At 42.1% G+C, this 22,229-nt stretch overlaps 1 protein-coding gene across 1 annotated transcript in view; it reads left to right on the top strand.

Annotated features, from left to right (window-relative positions):
* Positions 1 to 10,988: 10,988 nt before the first annotated feature.
* LOC115459118 (guanine nucleotide-binding protein G(t) subunit alpha-1-like) overlaps positions 10,989 to 22,229 on the top strand; it is a gene marked incomplete at its 3' end in the record, with an annotated part of 84,386 nt that continues 73,145 nt past the window's right edge. Inside the window, exons 1-2 of the mRNA XM_030188988.1 lie at positions 10,989 to 11,094; positions 15,079 to 15,139. Of these exons, the coding sequence (XP_030044848.1) occupies positions 10,989 to 11,094; positions 15,079 to 15,139 (167 nt within the window). The remainder of the gene's footprint in view (positions 11,095 to 15,078; positions 15,140 to 22,229) is intronic.

The following is a 22,229-nucleotide window of genomic DNA, read 5'->3' as shown; positions in this document are numbered from 1 at the left end:
CAGCTGAAGCTATATTTTGCTAACTGCTGGGGATGAGTACTATCTTTCTGTTTCCCATTCATTAAGTAGAGAGCAACAGAATACTCACAGAGCAAACCATCTGTTGTGCAGCAGCAAGCACCCAACCCTCCTCTTCATGCAAAGGCTTGAAGCCTTGTGAGAATAATGTTCTTCATTTTTTGATCATTACTTAAAAGTAAAATTTTCTAGCAGCATTTCATTTTATTCTCTAAAGGAAGCCAAAATGAATTATCTCAGTCTTCCAGAGCAAGGAGCAAAAATGGTAACGGAATTGAACTCAACTGCACAAGTGACAAGAGGAAAATAATATTCAAGTCATCGTCTTCTTTATGGGTATACTTCTAATTGTTTCTACATCTATGAGTTCTGTAGTGTGATCAGAAGGATCATACCTCACACATCTTCAGGTGACACTTTCTGTTGACATAGTGTGAGCAATCATAACTGTTGGTGTCATGAGCATGACACGCACAATGTAGTTTGGACATAAAATTCTGACTACCCTGTTACCAGACTTCCTCATCATAAAGTGATATTTCAAGATTACCAGCTAGGCGAAACTACTTAAATATATAAAAGACATTATCCTTGTATTATATATGCATGTCCCCTTCTGCCAGCAAGGAGTTAGATGGAATCCCCTAAAAGTATGGTTAGTGTACTTTCTAATAGTATAAAAGTGTGAAGTACTGCCTCATAACACTGTAGACTTGCATGGGCGCATGACTGATGTCTTGGTGAGCTGTGCTGAAGTGTTGCTTCTCTGATTCTCATTGCACTACCATAGTGATGCTGCTTTGGTGCAGGGACCATGGCAACAGGAGCACATTTACCTCATTTTGTATTACTATTTAACTATTTTTGTTCCACTTTTCCTGAATCTTTATCTGATACCAGAAAGGGCATAAAAATCTCTCTATTCATGCTTCCATTCTGTAAACCTGGGGTTATGGCTGTACGGATCTTACACAGACTACTTTTATAAAGTCCTTCAGCCAAGAAGGTTGGAAAACATAAGATAACAGTCAACTGGGAAAAATAGTGGCTTGATGTGAATGGAGAATTTGGGAACCCAAATACTATCACTGTTCACATTTGCGAAAGAAACAAATACTTAAAAAATGAGTGAGCATGGAAGGTTGGTGGAGAAATTAGCAGAAATACCTGAATGAATACCTGTTCTGGGGACTAGACCAGTATACTGGGCCTGTAAGTAAACTGTTTAAACATCTGCAAATTTAACTGAGAAAGGCTTCTCAAACCCATTGCTCATCATGCTTTATTGAAGGTAGCCAGACACAGGCACCTGATTCAGTTTTACAAAATTTATCCCTCAAAAATGTATTACTGGAAGCTGATTTAATTCATGTTTTGATTGACATTGGAGAAGAATAAATTCCAAAACTGAGATGGCCTTTATTCAGGTGCACTCAACAGCAAAGTAAAATAAAGTTTAACATATCAAACAATGCGCTCTTTCTGCTCTTTTATTTTTAATCCGAGAACTCTTTTTTCTCTTTGTAATTTTTGCCAATGTTTTGCTTGGTTGCTTAACTGTCACTGCGATGGTATATTTTCAGGCAGGTTCCTTCTTGTTAGGTCCCATTCATTATAATAATTCCTATAAAAATGTAAAGAGCTTTATGTTTGTAACTTCTGCCCCAAGTTATTGAAGGTTATGAGATGGACATGGAGGAAACCATTGCTTGCCCCGGGATTGGTAGCATGGAATGTTGCTACCTTGGGTTTCTGCCAGGTACTTGTAACCTCGATTGGCCACTTTTGGAAGTAGGATACTGGGTTAGATAGACCATTGGTCTGACCCAGTATGGCTATTCTTATGTTCTTATTGATGTGTTTTTACCCTCTGTACTTACTATTCTCCTCTGTCTCATCTCCTTGACAACTCCATTGCATTTTCCACATAGTTCCCCCCATTCTGTAAAGCTCCCCCTTGCCTCTGAGGGGAGCTAAACACTTCAGAGAGGTCAGAAAGCCCTTCCGGCAAAGGTAACACACTCCAGAGTATATCTTTTCTTTCTTTATAATAATGTGAAAATTTATTACAGTAAATAAATGATTACAATAAAATTCTTTTATCCCAGTGTTACAGAAAATTGAATTCTTATTTATATAAATCTAAATTTCAGCATAAGCAAACTAAAATGTCTCTGGTTTCTGTGTTTCGTTAGAAGCTCAGATCTGTCTACAAAATGTACTTGTCAGATTACTGAAGCTTCTCTGTGTCTACTCTCTTAATGTCTTTTATATTTTTTTCTTTCTTATCTGGTATGCTTCAACTCTGACCTCTAAGGTCACCGTAACACAGTGGCGTTCCTGGTCTGGATGGCACCCGGGGCGGAGCGCCCCCCCCCCCCGCTAGATGACCCCCCCCCCCCCCGGGTGCACACGCTGGGGGGGGGTGCCACGGTGCACGCCTGCTCCTCCGAGTTCACTAAACTTTGTTCGTTCGCTGCAGCTCCCTCTGCCCCAGAACAGAAAGTAACCTGTTCCGGGGCAGAGGGAGCTGCAGGCTGCAGCGAACGAACGAAGTTTAGCGAACTCGGAGGAGCAGGCGCGCGCTGCGGCACCCCCCAGCGGCGTGCACCCGGGGCTGACTGCCCCCCCCCCTTGGTACGCCAGTGCCGTAACATACCTCTGCTTCTTTGGTATTTTTCCATTATTCATCATTTGCCCTTTGTAACCTCAAATTTCCCTGAATATTTACTACTCATATTTGTCCTTCACTGAAAGTTTCCCTGCATTATGTCCAGAGCCTATTTGAAAACAGACACTTGTTAAATTTTATAGCCTGCCTGTTAACTTGTCCCTGAAAAAGCCAAGAAGACACAGGCTAGCTGTTTGCCCTGCTAGATCATAGATAAGGGAATAAGATATATACAAAGCTGGTTGATCTCTGTAAAAACCAGACAGCGCTTATTATGTCATGGAACCCAGGATGGTGAGCCTTGGGCTGCAGCAGACAAGTCCTCTGGGGAGGCGCAGAGCAGAGGCGAACCAGGCACTGAATACAAACAGGATACCAGACAAGTCAAATAGACAGAGCACACTCAAGACAAGCAACAAGCACCACCAGAAAAGGGAAATAGACCACTCAGGCGGGCCTCACGGCCAATCCGGAACCCACTTGTACAGAGTCCACGTGTGCAGCCCTCAAAGCCGAACTGGAACCGAATCATACCAGCGGGAAGGGAAAAGAAACAGAACGGAATCTCTTGAGCAAGTACTACTCAGCAGTGCACACCCACTGCACTAAACAGAGCCACACAACAATGGGTCAAAAGACCTACACACAGGTACAAAGAACACTGAAGGGAAAAGACAACCCCACATAGACTCAATGGTAGAAACCACAAGTAAAAGATAAGAAAACCAAACAGGAAGGCAGCACAGGACTGGGATTAGAACCCTAGCTATAACCAAGTATTGCACAGAGAAGTAGCACAGGGCTGGGCTAGTAGTCCCAGCTAAACAGAGAAGAACCACCCACTCAAGCACAAACAGAACCAAACAGAGGACACTCAGGGCTGTGCTAAGTCCATAGCTATAACCGAATAATCCTAACCAAGTCAAACAGAATCACACCAGTGTTTTTTTTTGTGCCGGTACGGCACCCTTTTTATTCTCTACCCCCCCCCCCCCCTCCCGACTCAGCTCCCCGACCGGCAGCCCGACTCCCGCTCCATTCCTCCTCCCCTCCCCCCGGCAGCCCAACTCCAGCTCTGATCCTCCCCCCCCCCCCCCCGGAAGCCCGACTCAGCTCCATTCCCCCCCCCCCCAAGCATTTACCCTTTTTACTGTGGCAGCGACGTCAGTAAAGAGAAAGCAACTGCAGGCTCACCTCCAGCTTCTCCCCTCTTCACCAGTGTCCCGCCTTCTCCGCTGATGCATTTCCTGTTTCGTGGGGCGGGGACACTGTGTGACGGGAGAAGCTGGAGGCGAGCCTGCAGTGCCTTCTTCTTTACTGACGTCCACTGCCACGGACAGTATAAAAGGTTAATGTTTGGGGCGGGGGCAGGAAAGAATGGAGAGGAGGGCTGTCGGGGAGCTGGGGGAGGGCAGGGAGACTCGCTGGACATAGAGGGGAGGGGAGGGGGAAGAGAAAAGATCACTGGACCTGGAAAGGAGGGGAAGCAGGGGGAGAGAACAGATCGCTGGAGAGGAGGGGAGGGCAGGGGAGAGGAATAGATCGCTGGAAGGAGAGAAGGGGAGGGCAGGGGGCGCGAACAGATTGCTGGAGGGGAATGCAGGGGGAGAGAAGAGATCACTGGAGAGAGGAGGGGAAGGCAGGGGGAGAGAACAGATCGCTAGACATGGAGAGAAGGGGAGGGCAGGGGGAGAGATCACTGGAGAGGAGTGGAGGGCAAGGGGAGAGAGAGATCGCTGGCCATGGAGGAGAAGGGAGGGCAGGGGAAGGAAGAGCGGTGGCCGTGGAGATGAGGGGAGGGCAGGGGGAGAGATATGCTTGAGGGGAGGGCAGGGGAGAGAGGAGAATTGCTGGCATGGATGGATGCCGGGCAGGGGAGGAGAGGAGACTTGTGGACATGGCTGGATGGAGGGGAGAAGGAGAATTGCTGGACATGGATGGATGAATGGCGGGGAGGAATCAGGATGGAGATGCACATGGATGGAGGGGAGAGAAGGAGGATGACAATGCTGGACATGGATGGAGGGAAGGGAATGAAGAGAAATGCTGGATATGGATGGAGGGGAAATTGCTGAATTTAAGAGCTGGATTGAACACTTTGAGGGCAGATGTTGAAACTGGAGAAGGATAGGGACAGGGCTACAGAGCTAGAAAGGACGCATAAGGGACACAGGAAGGATGGTGAGAGAAAGTATCAAGTGGGAAAGAAGACACTGCATAAAACCGAGACACTGGGACCAAAGCTAATAGGAAAACTAAATGCTCAGTCAGCAAAGGTAGAAACATTTTTTTTTATTCAGAATTTATTAATTGGATATGTCAGCTTTGGAATGTGCATCTGTAATATTTTGCATGCAAGTTTCAATTTTTCTAGCATTGCTGCATGCTGAGTTTGACTTCTTGAGGTAACTTTCCAGTTCAGTATTTTGCCTTCATATCTGTTGTGATCTGTGTTTTTTCATGTGTGATCAAGATGCAGTATTCTGCTAGCATGTAGTATTTGCAGCCCTTTTGTTTTGTTTTCTTTTGTTCCACTAGGTTGTGTACTGGTGTTTTAGAGCCCGGTGTAATATAGTGCTGCCTTTCCACGGATAAGGTTGTAGCTGATTTTATTGTCTACATTTTTATTAGTTTATAATCAGTCTTCAGGGTTCTTGTTTTGGGCCTAGGGGACTTGTGTACTATTTTCAATGCTACATTTTTATATGCTCCATGGCTAGTAAAATGGATGTGGCTACTATGGGGTGGAGCCATAGATAGTGACCCCGCCCTTAAGTTGGCACGGTATGAGTACCAGCACTTTTTTTTCCTACAAAAAAATAGCACTGAATCACACACAGAGGTAGCTCAAGGCTGAGCTAGTATGTCCCAGCTAAACGGAAGAGCTGTCCACTCGTGCCACACAGAGAGGCAGCTCAAGGCTGAACTAGTAGTCACAGCAAGCAAGAAAAACCACCCACTCAGAATCAAACAGAGAGGATGCACAGGACTGTGCCAGTAGACACAGCTAAATGGAAGAATGGCCCACTCTTGCCACACAGAGAGACCACTCAATGCTGCGCTAGTAGTCACAGCTAAACGAAAAAGCAATCCACTCAAACACAACCAGAAACCTCACAGAGAGAACTCAAACAGAAAAGCATGCAGGAAAAACTCAAGACAAGGCCACACAGAGGAGCACTCATGGCTATGCCATACAGAACTCAAGGATAAGAGAAGCCACTCAAAGGAATCCTCAAGGGTGTGCCACTAGGCACTCAAGGAAAAACGGGAAGCCACTCATAGGAATACACTAGGCTGTGCCACACAGCACTCAAGGGAAAAGGGGAGCCAACTATAGGAATACACTCTAGGCTGTACCATACAGCACTCAGGGAAAAGGGAAGCCACTAAAAGGAATACACAAGACTGTGCCACAGAGTAAAATAACAGACATTAGAGACAAAGGGAAGCAAGCAAACAAACAAACAGGGAAAGCTGCCTTTACATACACAAATCAGATAAGGAGCAATGCTCACAAGAATCAGGAGACAGACCCAGCAGACCAGCGTTTAAAGCAGGCTAAAGGGAAGAGCTGCTTCTAAAACACATCAGAAAGAAGCAGGGCTTACACTGCAATCAAAGGTTTAAAGCAAACAAAGGAAAAAACAACAATGTTCTTACCAGAAACTCAACCAGGAAAGGAAGAGAAAAGCAGGCAGAGACAGAGTGCACCCAGCTGCACGGGAGCAATGTAATTAGGGAAGCAGCTGGGCTGGCAACAACCGACTCTGAACAGTGAAAGGTAACAATGGAAACCACACAAGGAAACAAAACAGGTTTAAGCTAGAGAGCCTAGAAACAAGAAAGGAATCTATATAGGTTCAAACCAAAACCACACACAGAACAGGACTTTGCTTGAGGAGCAAATTAACAGACAAGTAGTCCATACAGGTTTAACCCGAACAACACACTCACAAAAACAGAAGAGGGCTTTGCTTGAAAGCAAACCTAACAAGAAGTTAATCCATACAGTTTCAAACCAAAACCACTCACAAGGGCTCAGGGCTCTGCCCAAAGACACAGATTAACAAGAAGACCAGTTCCCTCAGAATCAAACAACAGTACAACAAGAAAAAGGAAAATAGACCTGTTGCAAAGGCAACGTAGGAAAGCTCCATGGGTCCTTATAAAGGAGTAGGCTGATGATGTCACAAGTAGAAAGTGAAGCAGAAGCAGGGAGACCAAAGCGAGGCTTGGCTTCAGGGACACCAAAACAAGGCTTGGCTAACAGGAGAACAACAACAGGAAAAAAAGGCAGACTGGAGAGGTCACAGTAGCAAGATACAGAGAAACACTAGGTCTGAACATAAGAGCACAGTCACAACCATGACATATTAACAATTCCCATTCTCCCCTCTATCACCCTAGTAAACCAGCATCTCGTTCCTCTCTCTCCCCTACTCCCTTGCAGTCCAACATCTTCCAATACAATCACTCTCCCTCTTTTTTCCCTTCCTCCAGTTGTCCAGCATCTCTCCCTCTCTCTTCCCTCCTTTCCTCATTGGCCAGCATCTCTTACACCCTCCCCTCCCTATTTCTCTCTCATCCCTCCCCTTTAACCCTTCCAGTCCATTTCTTTCTTCCTCCCTGCCCATATGGTCCAACCTCTCTTCCCTCTCCTCCATCCTTAGGTTCCATCAATTGTCTCTATTTCTTCACCCCTCCCCTCCAACCTCGGGTCCATCATCTCTCTCTGTCCCTCTCTCTTCCTTCCATCTCTCCACTCTACTCTCTGGTCCATCATTTCTCTCGCTCTTCCTTCCCTGCCCTTGAGGTCCAACATCCTCTTCCTCCTTCCCCTTCACCTTCTGCTCCATGAATTCTCTCTTTTACATAGTAACATAGTAGATGATGGCAGAGAAAGACCTTTACGGTCCATCCAGTCTGCCCAACAAGATAAACTCATATGTGCTACTTTATGTGTATACCTGACTTTGGATTTGTACTGTCATTTTCAGGGCACAGACCGTAGAAGTCTGCCCAGCACTAGCCCCGCTTCCCACCCACTAGCCCCGCCTCCCCCCACCGGCTCTGCCACCCAATCTCTGCTAAGCTTCTGAGGATCCATTCCTTCTGAGCAGGATTCCTTTATGTTTATCCCACTCATTTTTGAATTCCGTTACCGTTTTCATCTCCACCACCTCCCGCGTGAGGGCATTCCAAGCATCCACCACTCTCTCTCTGAAAAAATACTTCCTGACATTTTTCTTGAGTCTGCCCCCCTTCAATCTCATTTCATGTCCTCTAGTTCTACCACCTTCCCATCTCCGGAACAGGTTCGTTTTGCGGATTAATACCTTTCAAATATTTGACCGTCTGTATCATATCACCCCTGTTTCTCCTTTCCTCCAGGGGATACATGTGCAGGTCAGCAAGTCTCTCTTCATACGTCTTCTAACACAGATCCATAACCTTTTTTGTAGCTTTTCCTTGCACGCTTCTATTCTTTTTACATCCTTAGCCAGATACGGCCTCCAAAACTGAACACAATACTCCAGGTGGGGGCCTCACCAACGACCTATACAGGAGCATCAACACCTCCCTTCTACTGCTGGTCACACCTCTCTCTATACAGCCCAGCAACCCTCTAGCTACGGCCACTGCCTTGTCAAACTGTTTCATCACCTTCACATCCTCAGATACTATCACCCCAAGATCCCTCTCCCTGGTCCGTACATATCAGACTCTCACCGCCTAACACATACGTCTCCCGGGATTTCTACTCCCTAAGTGCATTCTTGCATTGAATTTTAATTGTCAAAACATTAGACCATTCTTCTAGCTTCCGCAGATCCTTTTTCATGTTTTCCACTCCCTCCCGGGTGTCCACTCTGTTACAAATCTAGTATCGTCCGCAAAAAGGCAACTTTACCTTCTAACCCTTCGGCAATGTCACTCACACCCGATCCCTGAGGCACTCCACTGCTCACCTTTCCCTCATCCGATTCAATTCCATTTACCACCACCCTCTGGCATCTGTCCGTCAAACAGTTTCTAATCCAGTTCACCACTTCGGGTCCTATGTTCAGCCTGTCTAGTTTATTCAAGAGCCTCCTGTGGGGAACCGTTTCAAAAGCTTTGCTGAAATCTAAGTAGATTAAGTCTATAGCACGTCCACGATTCAATTCTCCGGTCACCCAGTCATAGAATTCATTGAGATTGTTTGGCACGATTTACCTTTACCTTTGGTAAAACCATGTTGTCTCAGATCTTGCAACTTATTGTCTTCCAGGAAACTTACTATCCTTTCCTTCAGCATCGCTTCCATTACTTTTCCAATAACCGAAGTGAGGCTTACCGGCCTGTAGTTTCCAGCTTCTTCCCTATCACCACTTTTGTGAAGAGGGACCACATCCGCTGTTTTCCACTCCCACAGAACCTCTCCCGTCTCTAAGGATTTATTAAACAAATCTTTAAGAGGACCCGCCAGAACCTCTCTGAGCTCCCTCAATATCCTAGGGTGGATCCTGTCCGGTCCTACGGCTTTGTCAACCTTTAGATTTTTAAGTTGTTCATACACACTCTCTTCCGTGAATGGTGCTCTATCCATTCCATTCTCATATGTACTTTTGTCAGTCAATTTCAGTCCTTCTCCAGGATTTTCTTCTGTGAAAACAGAGCAAAAGTATCTATTTAGCAAATTTGCTTTTTCTTCATCATTTTCTACATAGCAGTTTGCAGCATCTTTCAGTCTCACAATTCCCCTTTTTTCTCTTCCTCCTCCTTCACTAATATACCTGAAGAAATTTTTGTCACCCCCTCCTTACCTTTCTAGCCATTTGTTCTAGCCATTGAAGAGCGTTGAGTAATAAATGTGTTAATTATCATTAATTAACAGTACAACTGTTAAGAGTCCCACAATAAAGTAGATTAATTTCTACATCTGAGATGGAGGTCTATAGACAATCTCTGTTTGTCTGTAAGTGCTATCTTCTCTTTCCAAGGCTATCCACAGTACACTACATCCCCTGCTTTTCAGGCGCTTTGATATTCTTCACACAAAGTGCCACTCCTCCCCCTTTTCAACCATCTCTATTCCTCTAAAGCAAATTTTGACATGGGTATGTCCACATCCCATTTATGTGAGTCACTGAACCATGTATGTGTAATAGTGATCATATCAAAGTTCTCTTTCAGCTCTGGTATTTTGTTACTTAGACATTTCTACTCATTATTTTCCAGCTATTTTGAATTGTCCTGCTTATGTTCTCTATAGCCTTGTATTTGCCTTTCACCTCTTCTTTGTGGCAGATAGGTCAGTTACTAAGATGGTTCCTTTGCCTATTTTCCTGTCATCCTGCTTTTGTTTTTGCTGGGGTGACAGCCCAGGCTCATACAAATAGGCACACTTAGAAAAAACTGACATTTAGGAGTTTATACATTTTAGGCTTTCATTTGCAGCTAATTAGGGGTTCTTTGAAGGTACACAAATTGTTATTCATCAGTGTTTTCAATGTGTTTAAGTACTACTGCTGGGTTCCTTTTCACATTTCCTCAAAAGATAAGATTGGAGGGCATCCTAACTGGATAGAGATAATGGGACATTCCTGGCCTTTTTCTACATCTCATATGAATGTCTCTAGGCTCCAGATGGGGCTCTGTAAAATCTCTCTGTACTCAGCACAGAGTGGTTTAAAAGATGTTATATCTGGCAGGGGCTTAACTGTCTGCTCTAGTCTAGCTCTTTCAGCTGAGCACAGCAAATTAAGGAAAACCTGGAACTTTCACATCTGCTCCTGCCTGTAGCTGTCCTTTCCTGGGATTGCTACTACTACTATTAAACATTTCTATAGCGCTACTAGACTTACGCAGCGCTGTACAAATTAACATGAAAAGACAGTCCCTGCTGAACAGAGCATACAATCTAAATTGGACAGACGAACAGACAGCTAGGGGTGGGAAATTGCAGTGGTAGGGGTGATAAGTGAGGGTGTTGAGTAAGAGAGTCATGGATTGACCAGTTTAGCCAAGCAGAACAGAGTGCAGCAATTAAACCAATTTAGATCAGCTGACAAGTACAGACTGCAAAATCCTCTTAAGTAGAGCAAGTTGGATTTGGGAGCATAGAGATGAGATGTTCTTTGGTTTTACATTACAAGCAAAGGAGTAGAGAGAAGGCAGTTACCTCCAGTGGCAAGGAATAGAACCAAGGGGTAGGGGAGGAAGCTTCTATCAAAGGAGAACATTTTCTATTTCTCTTGTCTTTTGAAAGGGAGGAGTTCAGGTCTTCTCCCATTGAACTTTTTGTCCTTGGAGGATGGGAGCTGGTGCAAGTGCAGAAGAGAAGCATTCTAGAGAGCTAGAGAAGAAGCTCAAGGAAGATGCTGAGAAAGATGCCAGAACTGTCAAGCTGCTTCTTCTGGGTAATTAAACTCTCTTCCTGTCTCTCATCCCAGCTCCATTCTACTCCTTATCTGCTCATTCCCAGATTCACTGAACTGTCCCTGTCTGCTTCTTCCCAACTACAAGCTGTTCCTGTCTGGTCCTTCTGTTTTTTTGTTAATGGTGATTATATGTTTTCATTCTCATCTGAAGACTGATTAATAACGAGGTAGTTTTGTTCATTCAGTATTACATATTTGTTTCATACAGTGGGGGAAATAAGTATTTGATCCCTTGCTGATTTTGTAAGTTTGCCCACTGACAAAGACATGAGCAGCCCATAATTGAAGGGTAGGTTATTGGTAACAGTGAGAGATAGCACATCACAAATTAAATCCGGAAAATCACATTGTGGAAAGTATATGAATTTATTTGCATTCTGCAGAGGGAAATAAGTATTTGATCCCCCACCAACCAGTAAGAGATCTGGCCCCTACAGACCAGGTAGATGCTCCAAATCAACTCGTTACCTGCATGACAGACAGCTGTCGGCAATGGTCACCTGTATGAAAGACACCTGTTCACAGACTCAGTGAATCAGTCAGACTCTAACCTCTACAAAATGGCCAAGAGCAAGGAGCAAGGAGCTGTCTAAGGATGTCATGTGTGCAAACCTCATCATCAACTACAGAAGACGTCTGACCGCTGTGCTTGCCAACAAGGGTTTTGCCACCAAGTATTAGGTCTTGTTTGCCAGAGGGATCAAATACTTATTTCCCTCTGCAGAATGCAAATAAATTCATATACTTTCCACAATGTGATTTTCCGGATTTAATTTGTGATGTGCTATCTCTCACTGTTACCAATAACCTACCCTTCAATTATGGGCTGCTCATGTCTTTGTCAGTGGGCAAACTTACAAAATCAGCAAGGGATCAAATACTTATTTCCCCCACTGTATATACAGTGTATATACTGTATATATGATGTTTGGGTGAATCTCTTCATAAAGGAGGTTAATAAATCCCAATAAATAAAAAAGTAAATATAATGTATAGCATATATGTTTGTTTTATTCCCTTGTTCCTCACTCAGAGTTCTAAAAGGCAATTGAATGCATAATGAGAGTAATTGTATAATTTTTTGATTTAGCTCACACTTTTTTTAACTATAGCTCAAGGTGAGTTACATTCAGGCATGTAAGGTATATCCCTGTCTCATGAGAGCTTACAGTCTAACTCCTCTGTTTACTAAGTTACGCGGCAATGCCCACACAGCCCTTTCAAAGTGAATTGGATGTGTCAGCATTAGCGCACGGCATCCACTAGAGCAGCTTAGTAAACAGGGGGTTTTTATACCTGAGGCAAAAGAGGATTAAATGGCTTGCCCAAGATCAAGAGTAGGTATAGTAGGATTTGAACTGGGCTTCTTTGGTTGTCAGCACTGTTCCCTCTAAACTGAGCTGGTGTCCTCCTCCTACAGTCCTTCCAGTGAAGGGTGCTGTATCACTATCATATTTTCAATAGTGAGGAACAGGCAAGCTATGCAGAACTCTAGGGGACCTGCCTGTCTCTAGAGATTGAAAACACAATATTGAAGCACTGCCCCCTAGTGGCAGCAGTGCAGTTGAATGACTCCCGCTCAGCTTAGAGGGAACAGCCCAGTGCTCTAACCACTAGGCCTCTCCTCTGCTTTTAGGCACCATGAACAAGTCTATGTGGAACCTATTCAATGAAGAAAAGTAGGCACCTATATTTCTTTATTCTGTATTCTCTTTTAGGCGTGAGCAGTTCCACCAGCTGTAGAGCTTGTACCTGAATTGTGAAAGTATGTGCACAGATTAGAGTATTTTATAATCTGTGTATGTGTGAGCCACACCCATGATCTGCCCGCCTGTACAATAATATGTACTTACAGAATAACGTGTAGCCGGAAACTTCTGATTTATGCACATATACATTCACACACGTGTACAAATGACCAGAACAATGGCATTTACATGTGTACTTGGTGACAAAATCTAGACTACTCCTTATAGGATTACCCCGATATTTAATTTAATTTGAGATTTTATATTCTGCCTTCACCTTGAAGCTCAAAGTGGATTACAATTAAAATGATAATTGATACGGCAGTATTACAAGTTGTCTGAACACAAGTATAAATACTTCTAACCCATCTAAATATCTCTGCATATTGGATTACATTCAGTGGTGTGCTGGTAAATGTTTAACAATGGGCTCTCTCTCCAAAAAAAAAACAAAACTAACTTGTATATAAGTATTATACATTTTATTGATACAAACAATATGTGTAGACAGCAACCAATTAGACAAACAAGAAAGGCAACCGATTTACACATAAAGTTAAAATATACAATATTCTTTAGTATAAATTCCATATGGCCAACTGATTTTCGCATAATTCTTTGATTGATTTTTGCCACACTCTTGTATCTGTAGCCAACCTATGTTTGCTATTCATCCAAGATTAGCAAATGGCGTTGCAACCCAATCTGCTAACTCTTTTCCCAATACATTTATTGACATTAAATCTGATATATCAGACTATTTCCCCAACACAAATAACAAAAATCCTCATAAACAGATTCAGCCACATAAGTTCTGATACCATGCTCCATCCTCAGCCACACAACCCCTTACATCCCTGTCCAATACAAGCACACAAATTCTGTCACCCCGAAAAGGAACAGCTCCTAATACACCAACTGAATTTAATACTTCCTCCCAGTCCAAATACAGAAACCTTGATATCCATATCCATAATGAATAGAACACAACCCTTACACTCCTTTATTCAGAATGTCTCACTGTATAACTGCATAACCTGACCCTCCTGTCTTCGATTACCCCTTTGTAACACCAATTGTATTTCTTCTCTGTTACGGCGATGCCATAACAGATTTCTGTAAGCCACATTGAGCCTGCAAATAGGTGGGAAAATGTGGGATACAAGTGCAATAAATAAATAAATCCTAGTACAAGTACACAACTCCTGAAATCCCATCTCCATACATACTAACACTGACACCACTTCCCAAACACCAACACAGAACAGGCACTCCCGCCCAACAGACCCACACAAATCCTAATACTTAAAAGAAATACACACATCTGACAATCATTCTCACCATCGCAAACACGGATATACAAGCACACAAACCATAACACGCCTACACAGGCACACATGAATCTCCAACTTTTCCCCACAATCCGATAAAACCTAACACCTCAATATAAAAGCACACACCCTGGCATACTTTCTCAACACAGGCACCTCTTTTTTTTCCTCAATTATGTTTATTGACACTAAGCATACTTTACAAAATTTTTGATGTACAACTTAACAAGAAATCATCATGGGCAAACAGAAACAGCTCTTATGAGAAGTCACAGAGTGTTTTAACAGGCATTTATATATTTCCCACCTTCCCCCTCCCAAATCTCATGTCAATCCCACCCTCCCAACCTCCCAAACTCCCCTACCCTTCCCCTGACCCTTTCAGAATTCAAAATTCTACTGCGAGCTGTGGGGGTGAGTCCTAGAAAGGGGTCCATGTTGCACAAAAGTCTTTCCTCGTTTAGAAGATAAGTTGGGGACACTCTGTCTTTTCAGTGAGCACATATGTATCATTGCAGAGCGCCAATGCGCAATCGTCAGACTCTCTGGGTTTAACTACAGTTTCAAGATTATTTTTTTGCCCATAAGCACTGCTCTTTGCAAAAAGGCCTTCATTCTCGCTGGCGCACGCCCTTGGATGTTAAAACTATGGAATAGTTGAGTAGGAGTGGGAGTCCATGACGTCCACCATAGGGCAGAAACATGCAGCGACAAATCTCTCCAGAAAACCCTCACTCTTGAACATGTCCAAAACATATGTCCCAGGTGGGCATCTACGGCTGCACATCCAGGGCAGAGGTCACTGTCCTGGAGCATGGCACGAAAGGCTCTGCGGGGTGATATGTGCAACCTTAGTATGAATTTATACTGTATCTCCCACCAAGCTGCATTTTCTGTCAGATTATATACTGCCATCAAGCTGGCCTCCACCCGCTCAGTCGGAAGGTGAGTGTGCAGTTCCTCGCTCCACTGCTGGGCCACCTTGGTGTATCAAAGGCTTTGACAGAGTCTTTGAGGTGTGCATGAAAATATTTCAGAGGTACTCTCTGCTGAGCGTGTAGGCCCAATATCTCATTATACTTGTCCCAGATATCTGAGGTTAAAGAGCTTTTAGGCAATGACTTAATATAATGCAATAGTTGTGCATAAGCAAATATATCCTTATTTTCTAATCTGAATTCCTCACAAAGTTCTTCAAATGACTGAGCCTCTCCCCGCTCTGATAGCACATGGTAAAGATATTGGATTCCCTGGGAGGCCAAACATTAAAAGGACAATGTAGAGCTGCCTGCTGGAAATTCTGGGTTACCCCTTATTGGGCACCTCTTCTTTAAAAGACTGCTAAATATGTTTATATTACATGTGATCAATAAAATATTTTTTTCAACTATCTTTACCACTAGCCCTTCAAACACCCAAAATTTCAACATAGGCATTTTCGCTGTACAGTAGTGTGACATAAGTACATAAGTATTGCCATACTGGGAAAGACCAAAGGTCTATCGAGCCCAGCATCCTGTTTCCAACAGTGGCCAATCCAGGTCACAAATACCCAGCAAGATCCCAAATATGTACAAGCATTTTATACTCATTTTTGGAAAACCTAAATATGAAAGTGCGAAGCCCCTAAGAGAGAAACTGCACTGGCTTCCGCTCAAGGAACGAATTGAGTTCAAGATCTGCATGACCGTACACAAAATCATTCACGCAGATGCCCCACTTTATATGTTAAACCTAGTAGACTTAACCGCCCAGAAACGCCAAAAGATCAGCCCGCAAATTCCTCAATCTGAACTTCCCCAGCTGTAAAGGAATGAAATACAAACAGGCCTATGCTACTACCTTTGTGTACAAAAGCACACAGTTCTGGAACGCATTACCCATGGCCCTGAAAACCATGAATAATCTAACCAGCTTTCACAAAGCTTTGAAGACACATCTCTTCAACAAAGCCTACAAAAACATCCTTAATGAAACAAATCATTTCTTAAACCACCCAAGTACATAAAAAAAAAAACACCGCTCACACGACCTTACCCAACACCTTCCATCTAAACCCTCTTACCTTCAGCTTATTATCGACTGTATTTAAAATCATGTAATGACTATATCATTACAACACTCTGTAAGCCACATTGAGCCTGCAAAAAGGTGGGGAAAATGTGGGGTACAAATGCAATAAATAATAATAATAATCTGCTTATCCCAGAAATAGTGGATTTTCCCCAAGTCCATTTAATAACAATCTATGGACTTTTCCTTTAGGAAGCTGTCCAAACCTTTTTAAAACTCCGCTAAGCTAACCGCCTTTACCACATTCTCTGACAACGAATTCCAGAGTTTAATTACACGTTGAGTGAAGAACATTTTCTCCGATTCGTTTTAAATTTACTACATTGTAGCTTCATCGCATGCCCCCTAGTCCTAGTATTTTGGAAAGCGTAAACAGACGCTTCACATCTACCCATTCAACTCCACTCATTATTTTGTAGACATCTATCACATCTCCCCTCAGCCGCCTTTTCTCCAAGCTGAAGAGCCCTAGACGCTTTAGCCTTTCTCATAGGGAAGTCGTCCTATCCCCATTATCATTTTCGTCGCCCTTCTCTGCAACCTTTTCTAATTCCACTATATCTTTTTTGAGATGCAGCGACCAGAATTGAACACAATATTCGATTTGCGGTCGCACCATGGAGCGATTACAAAGGCATTATAACATCCTCATTTTTGTTTTCCATTCCTTTCCTAATAATACCTAACATTCTATTTGCTTTCTTAGCCGCAGCAGCACAATGAGCAGAAAGTTTTCAATGTATCATCAACGATGACACCGTTCACTGCCGTTGCCTTGACTTTCTTTCATCTCAAGCTATTCTTGATCAACTTCAATCTGGCTTTCGCCCCCCTTCATTCAACTGAAACAGCGCTTGCTAAAGTCTCCAATGATCTGTTCCTGGCCAGATCCAAAGGTCTCTATTCTATCCTCATCCTTCTCAATCTATCTTTTGGCACTGTTGATCACAGCCTACTCCTTGATATGCTGTCCTCACTTGGATTTCAGGGCTCTGTTCTTTCCTAGTTTTCTTCTTATCTCTCCCAGCGTACCTTTAGTGTATACTCTAGTGGATCCTCCTCTACTTCTATCCCACTGTCAGTTGGTGTACTTCAGGGATCTGTCCTGGGACCTCTTCTTTTCTCCATCTATACTTCTTCCCTTGGTACTCTGATCTCATCGCTTGGTTTTCAGTATCATCTTTACGCTGATGACTCCCAGATCTACCTCTCCACATCAGAAATCTCAGCCGAAATCCAGGCCAAGTATCAACCTGCCTGTCTGTCATTGCTGCCTGGATGTCTCAGCGCCATCTGAAACTAAACATGACCAAGACTGAGCTTCTTATCTTTCCCCCTAAACCAACCTCTCCTCCTCCCCCATTCTCTATTTCTGTGGATAACACTCTCATCCTTCCTGATTCATCAGCTCGTAACCTTGGGGTCATCTTCGACTCCTCCCTCTCCTTCTCTGCACATATTCAGCAGGACTGCTAAAACCTGTTGTTTCTTTTTCTATAATATCACCAAAATTTGCCCTTTCCTTTCTGAACAAACTACCAGAACCCTCATCCACACTCTTATCACCTCTCGCTTAGACTATTGCAACTTGCTTCTCACAGGTCTCCCACTTAGCCATCTCTCTCCTCTTCAATCTGTTCAAAATTCTGCTGCATGACTAATATTCTGCCAATGTCGTTATGCTCATATTAGCCCTCTCCTCAAGTCACTTCACTGGCTTCCTATCCATTTCTGCATACAGTTCAAACTCCTCTTATTGACCTATAAGTTCATTCACTCTGCAGCTCCTCAGTACCCCTCCACTCTCATCTCTCCCTACATTCCTCCCCGGGAACTCCGTTCACTGGGTAAATCTCTCTTAATCTGCACCCTTCTCCTTCACTGCTAACTCTAGACTCTGTTCCTTTTATATTGCTGCGCCATATGCCTGGAATAGACTTCCCGAGCTGGTACGTCAAGCTCCATCTCTGGCCGTCTTCAAATCTAAGCTAAAAGGCCATCTTTTGATGCTGCTTTTAACTCCTAACCCTTATTCACTTGTTCAGAACCCTTATTTTATCATCCTCACTTTAATATCCCCTTATCTCTGTTGTCCTGTTTGTCTGTCCTAATTAGATTGTAAGCTCTGTATCTTCATGTTCAAATGTACAGCGCTGCGTATGTCTAGTAGCGCTATAGAAATGATAAGTAGTAGTAGTAGAAAGCGTCCCCACCCTCGTAAACTACCCTTTGCAACTGCCCAACCCCAAAACCTATCACCTCAATACTGCACTGCTCTGAAAAACTACCCCTTGTAACTGCTCCACCCTCCAAACTGTCCCACCCCCCCAAATTTCCCTCATCCAACTGTACGAAAACCCCACAAACTGTCGCATTTCAAAAACTATCCCCCCACAACTGCTCCACCACTCTAACTGTCCTACATCCAATAAATACACCCCTGCTAACTGTTCCCACCTCCAGAAACCACCCCCATGCAAACTGCCCACACCCAAAAACTACCCCACAACTGCCCCACCATCCTGCAAACTGTCCAAAAAATAGACCCTGCAACTGCTCTATCACTTTGCAAATTGACTGTAACCCCAAAAAACTATATCCCTACCCCAATAATAACCCCATAACTGTCCCACCACCCTACAAACTGTCCAAAGTTCCAAAAAATACCCTTTGCAACCTGCACCACCACTCCAAGCTACCCCACACAGATACAATCTGTGCAATCAATCTAAAATAGATATTTATTCTTTAGGTACATATATATTTTTATATATTTTTTATATGATATCCAAAATATTTCATCTATGGACAAACTATAACTAATGTTTTAATGACCTTTTTAAAAGAGGTAGTGCATCGATCTTAACAAAAGGTGGAGAAATAAATTACAAGTAGTTCTTTTAAGTATATGTTCTGTATTAACTTATTATAACACACATTTATATTAATCTTTTTTTATCAAAACATTAGAAAATTAAGATCAAAGAGATGTTAATGATTTGACAACATTTTACTTTTTTATAAGACCATGTTGGAGTAGAGTTAGAATTGTGATCATATAATCTTTTTATCTAAATCTTTTATTATTATATATTTATTTACCTGTATAAAGATGCACACCATTCTGTATATTTGTTTCACATTACTTTTATGAAAGTTTTTTGCTTCTATTTTGGTTTCCCATTTAAAAATAGGAATGTTCCAATCGGGAGCTTGATTGTTTTTTTTACCTCCCTTTTCATTTTTCTAATTCCTTTTTGCCATATTTGTTTTTTGGGTCGTTATCTCTGATATAATAAAGACTGTTGGACTCACGTTTCCAGTGGTGAATCGTCTATTAGTCTCTACTTTTGCCTTCTGTGATTCGTCATCGTAGAGAACTTTTCCTGTTCTATATTTTGGATTTTGGTATCCAGGCTTACCATGACCTTTCAACCATGGGAGAACGTGTTGAGTTTTCCAACAGAACGTCTTCAACGTTTACTTAATACACAACTACCTGAAGATGAAGACACTCTTACAGATACTACTAATTCCATAGTGGATCTATGGTCTGAGGTGATACGGACTCAGAAAGACATTGTTAAAAATGATTCACATTTTGTTGCATTAATTAATTATTGTCGGGCAAAAATGATTCCAAGAGGACTTAGAATCAAGAAAGCCCCAACGATGTTTTTAGATAACCAGGTATTTTTAGATCAGTGGACTGCCATTTTGAACAAATGCCTCACTTGACCTAATGATTTTATTAGCAGAAACACCTAAAAAGAAAAGTGAAGAATTGAAATCTATATTAGAAGAGAAAGTACAAATATTAAAAAATAAAGATCCTAATTATGAATCTGTGAATATTGAGGCTAATAAACGTATGGATAATTTTAGACATGACACAAGAGAGATTAAAGAACGTAAGTACAAGAGGGGATGAAATAGATTATAAAAAGGAATATTTATCCGTATAGTCAGGCTAGAATTTAATCCCATAAGAAAGAGAAGCATTAGTAGATCTATTCGTCCATATAATCATATTTCTACAGATAGACATCAAACAAGACCTCCTAATCAAAAAAACACCTGAAAGAAATAAAAAAAGAATTAGGAGTGAATCGGTTGATTCTTTTACTTCACCTTTCACTAGTCTAGTGCTCCATCTACCATGACTGCATCTAATCCCTCTTTTTTAGATCAAAATATGGGGTCTTACCCCACCATATCGAACCAGCATACAACATGGCGTCACCAGCCACCTCCTTGGCACCTACAATTCAACAGGGGCAGAGAGAGAGGCTATACCCAGAATAACACAGACCAGATTCCCAATGAGACATTACAGCCAATCGCAACAACGGAAGAAACAGCTGGCGATAGATATTCCAGTTTATAATTTATCCAATTATCCTATTTCAGACGTAGAGCATCAGGTCCTCAAGAAAGGCCTTTCTTTTCCTCCAACCAGCGAAATACAATGCTTTTCAGACACAGATAGATTATTTAAATTTACCAGAAAATTGCAAATTTTTCAAATGTTCTCTAAGAACAATGTACCTAATACAGATATTTCCATTGTTAAGAGAAACTCTAAGTGGATGCCACCGGACAGCCAGATCCACTAATTCACGCATATATGAACTGTGTAAAAAGAGATGTTGCTATGATTGAAAAAAAGAAGAAACAGAGATTTTTATAATTTATCTAAAGGGAGAATGAAGCTATACAGTCATTATCCACCAATAATACCATCGTAATCAAGCCTGCTGATAAAGGGGGTTGTATAGTCATTCAAAATAGAACAGACTATATAGCAGAGATTATGAAACACTAGAAGATAGTAGATATTATGTTCAGTTAGATACAGATCCAACTAGCAGTATTCAAAAAGACATAGAGGACGTAATCACTTTAGCATCTACAAGAGGAATATTGACTAACAAAGAGAAAGACTTCCTTACTGTCAAATGTCCAACTATACCTACACTGTTATACTTTGCCAAAAATTCCACAAATCTTTAACTAACCCCCCAGGCAGACCAATCGTGTCGGCAAATGTTTCGATCTTAGAACCATTATCTGTTTTTGTGGACTCCTTTTTGCATCCTTCATTCCATCTATTGAATCATATGTCCGGGACTCTGGTCATATGATACAACTATTAGAAAAATTTTGATGGAGATTTAACAAATTATAACATTAGTCACATTAGATATTGAATCTCTAATAACGAATATCCCACAACTCGAGGCAATACAAGTAATGAAAAATCGCTACAGACAAGAACATCGAACCTTACGCATTCCAAATTGGCTCATTATCACACTAGCTACAATTGCATTAACGAAGAATTATTTTTGTTTTGGGGGGAAATTCTACCTTCAAATTGCGGCACCGCGATGGGATCAGCAATGGCCCCTGATCTTGCAAATCTTTATGTTGACAATTTTGAGAATACTTACTTACAGGATTTTCCTTTTTCAGACAATGTCATTTTTTATAAAAGATATATCGATGACATTTTTCTTCTCTGGCGTGGTGAACAAGACATGCTTCCGGTTTTTTTGGATTGGCTTAATAATAGAGACTCTCATTTGAAATTCAAGATTAATATGGATAGTAATCAAATTAGTTTTTTGGATTTATTAATACAGAAAAAGGACTATGGGTTTTGCAACAACTCTATACAGGAAAAGCATGGATAGAAATGCCTTTTAGAGTATACTAGCTTTCACAATGCATCCCTTAAACGCAATTTACCTTACAGTCAGTTCTTGAGACTAAAGAGGATATGCACGGAATTTGATGATTATGAAGAACAGTCCAGTATTATGAAAAAAAGATTCCAGAAAAGAGGGTATTTGAATAAACATATAGAAAGTGGATATACAAAAAGCGAGCCTGAAGACAAGAAGTGATTTATTGGAAAAACAACATGTGAAAAGAAAACCAGATGTCGTTTGCACTTTAA

The sequence above is a fragment of the Microcaecilia unicolor genome, unplaced genomic scaffold (genome assembly GCF_901765095.1).
Source record: "Microcaecilia unicolor unplaced genomic scaffold, aMicUni1.1, whole genome shotgun sequence".
NCBI classification, from domain to species: domain Eukaryota; kingdom Metazoa; phylum Chordata; class Amphibia; order Gymnophiona; family Siphonopidae; genus Microcaecilia; species Microcaecilia unicolor.
This window is presented reverse-complemented; position numbering and strand designations above follow the sequence as displayed.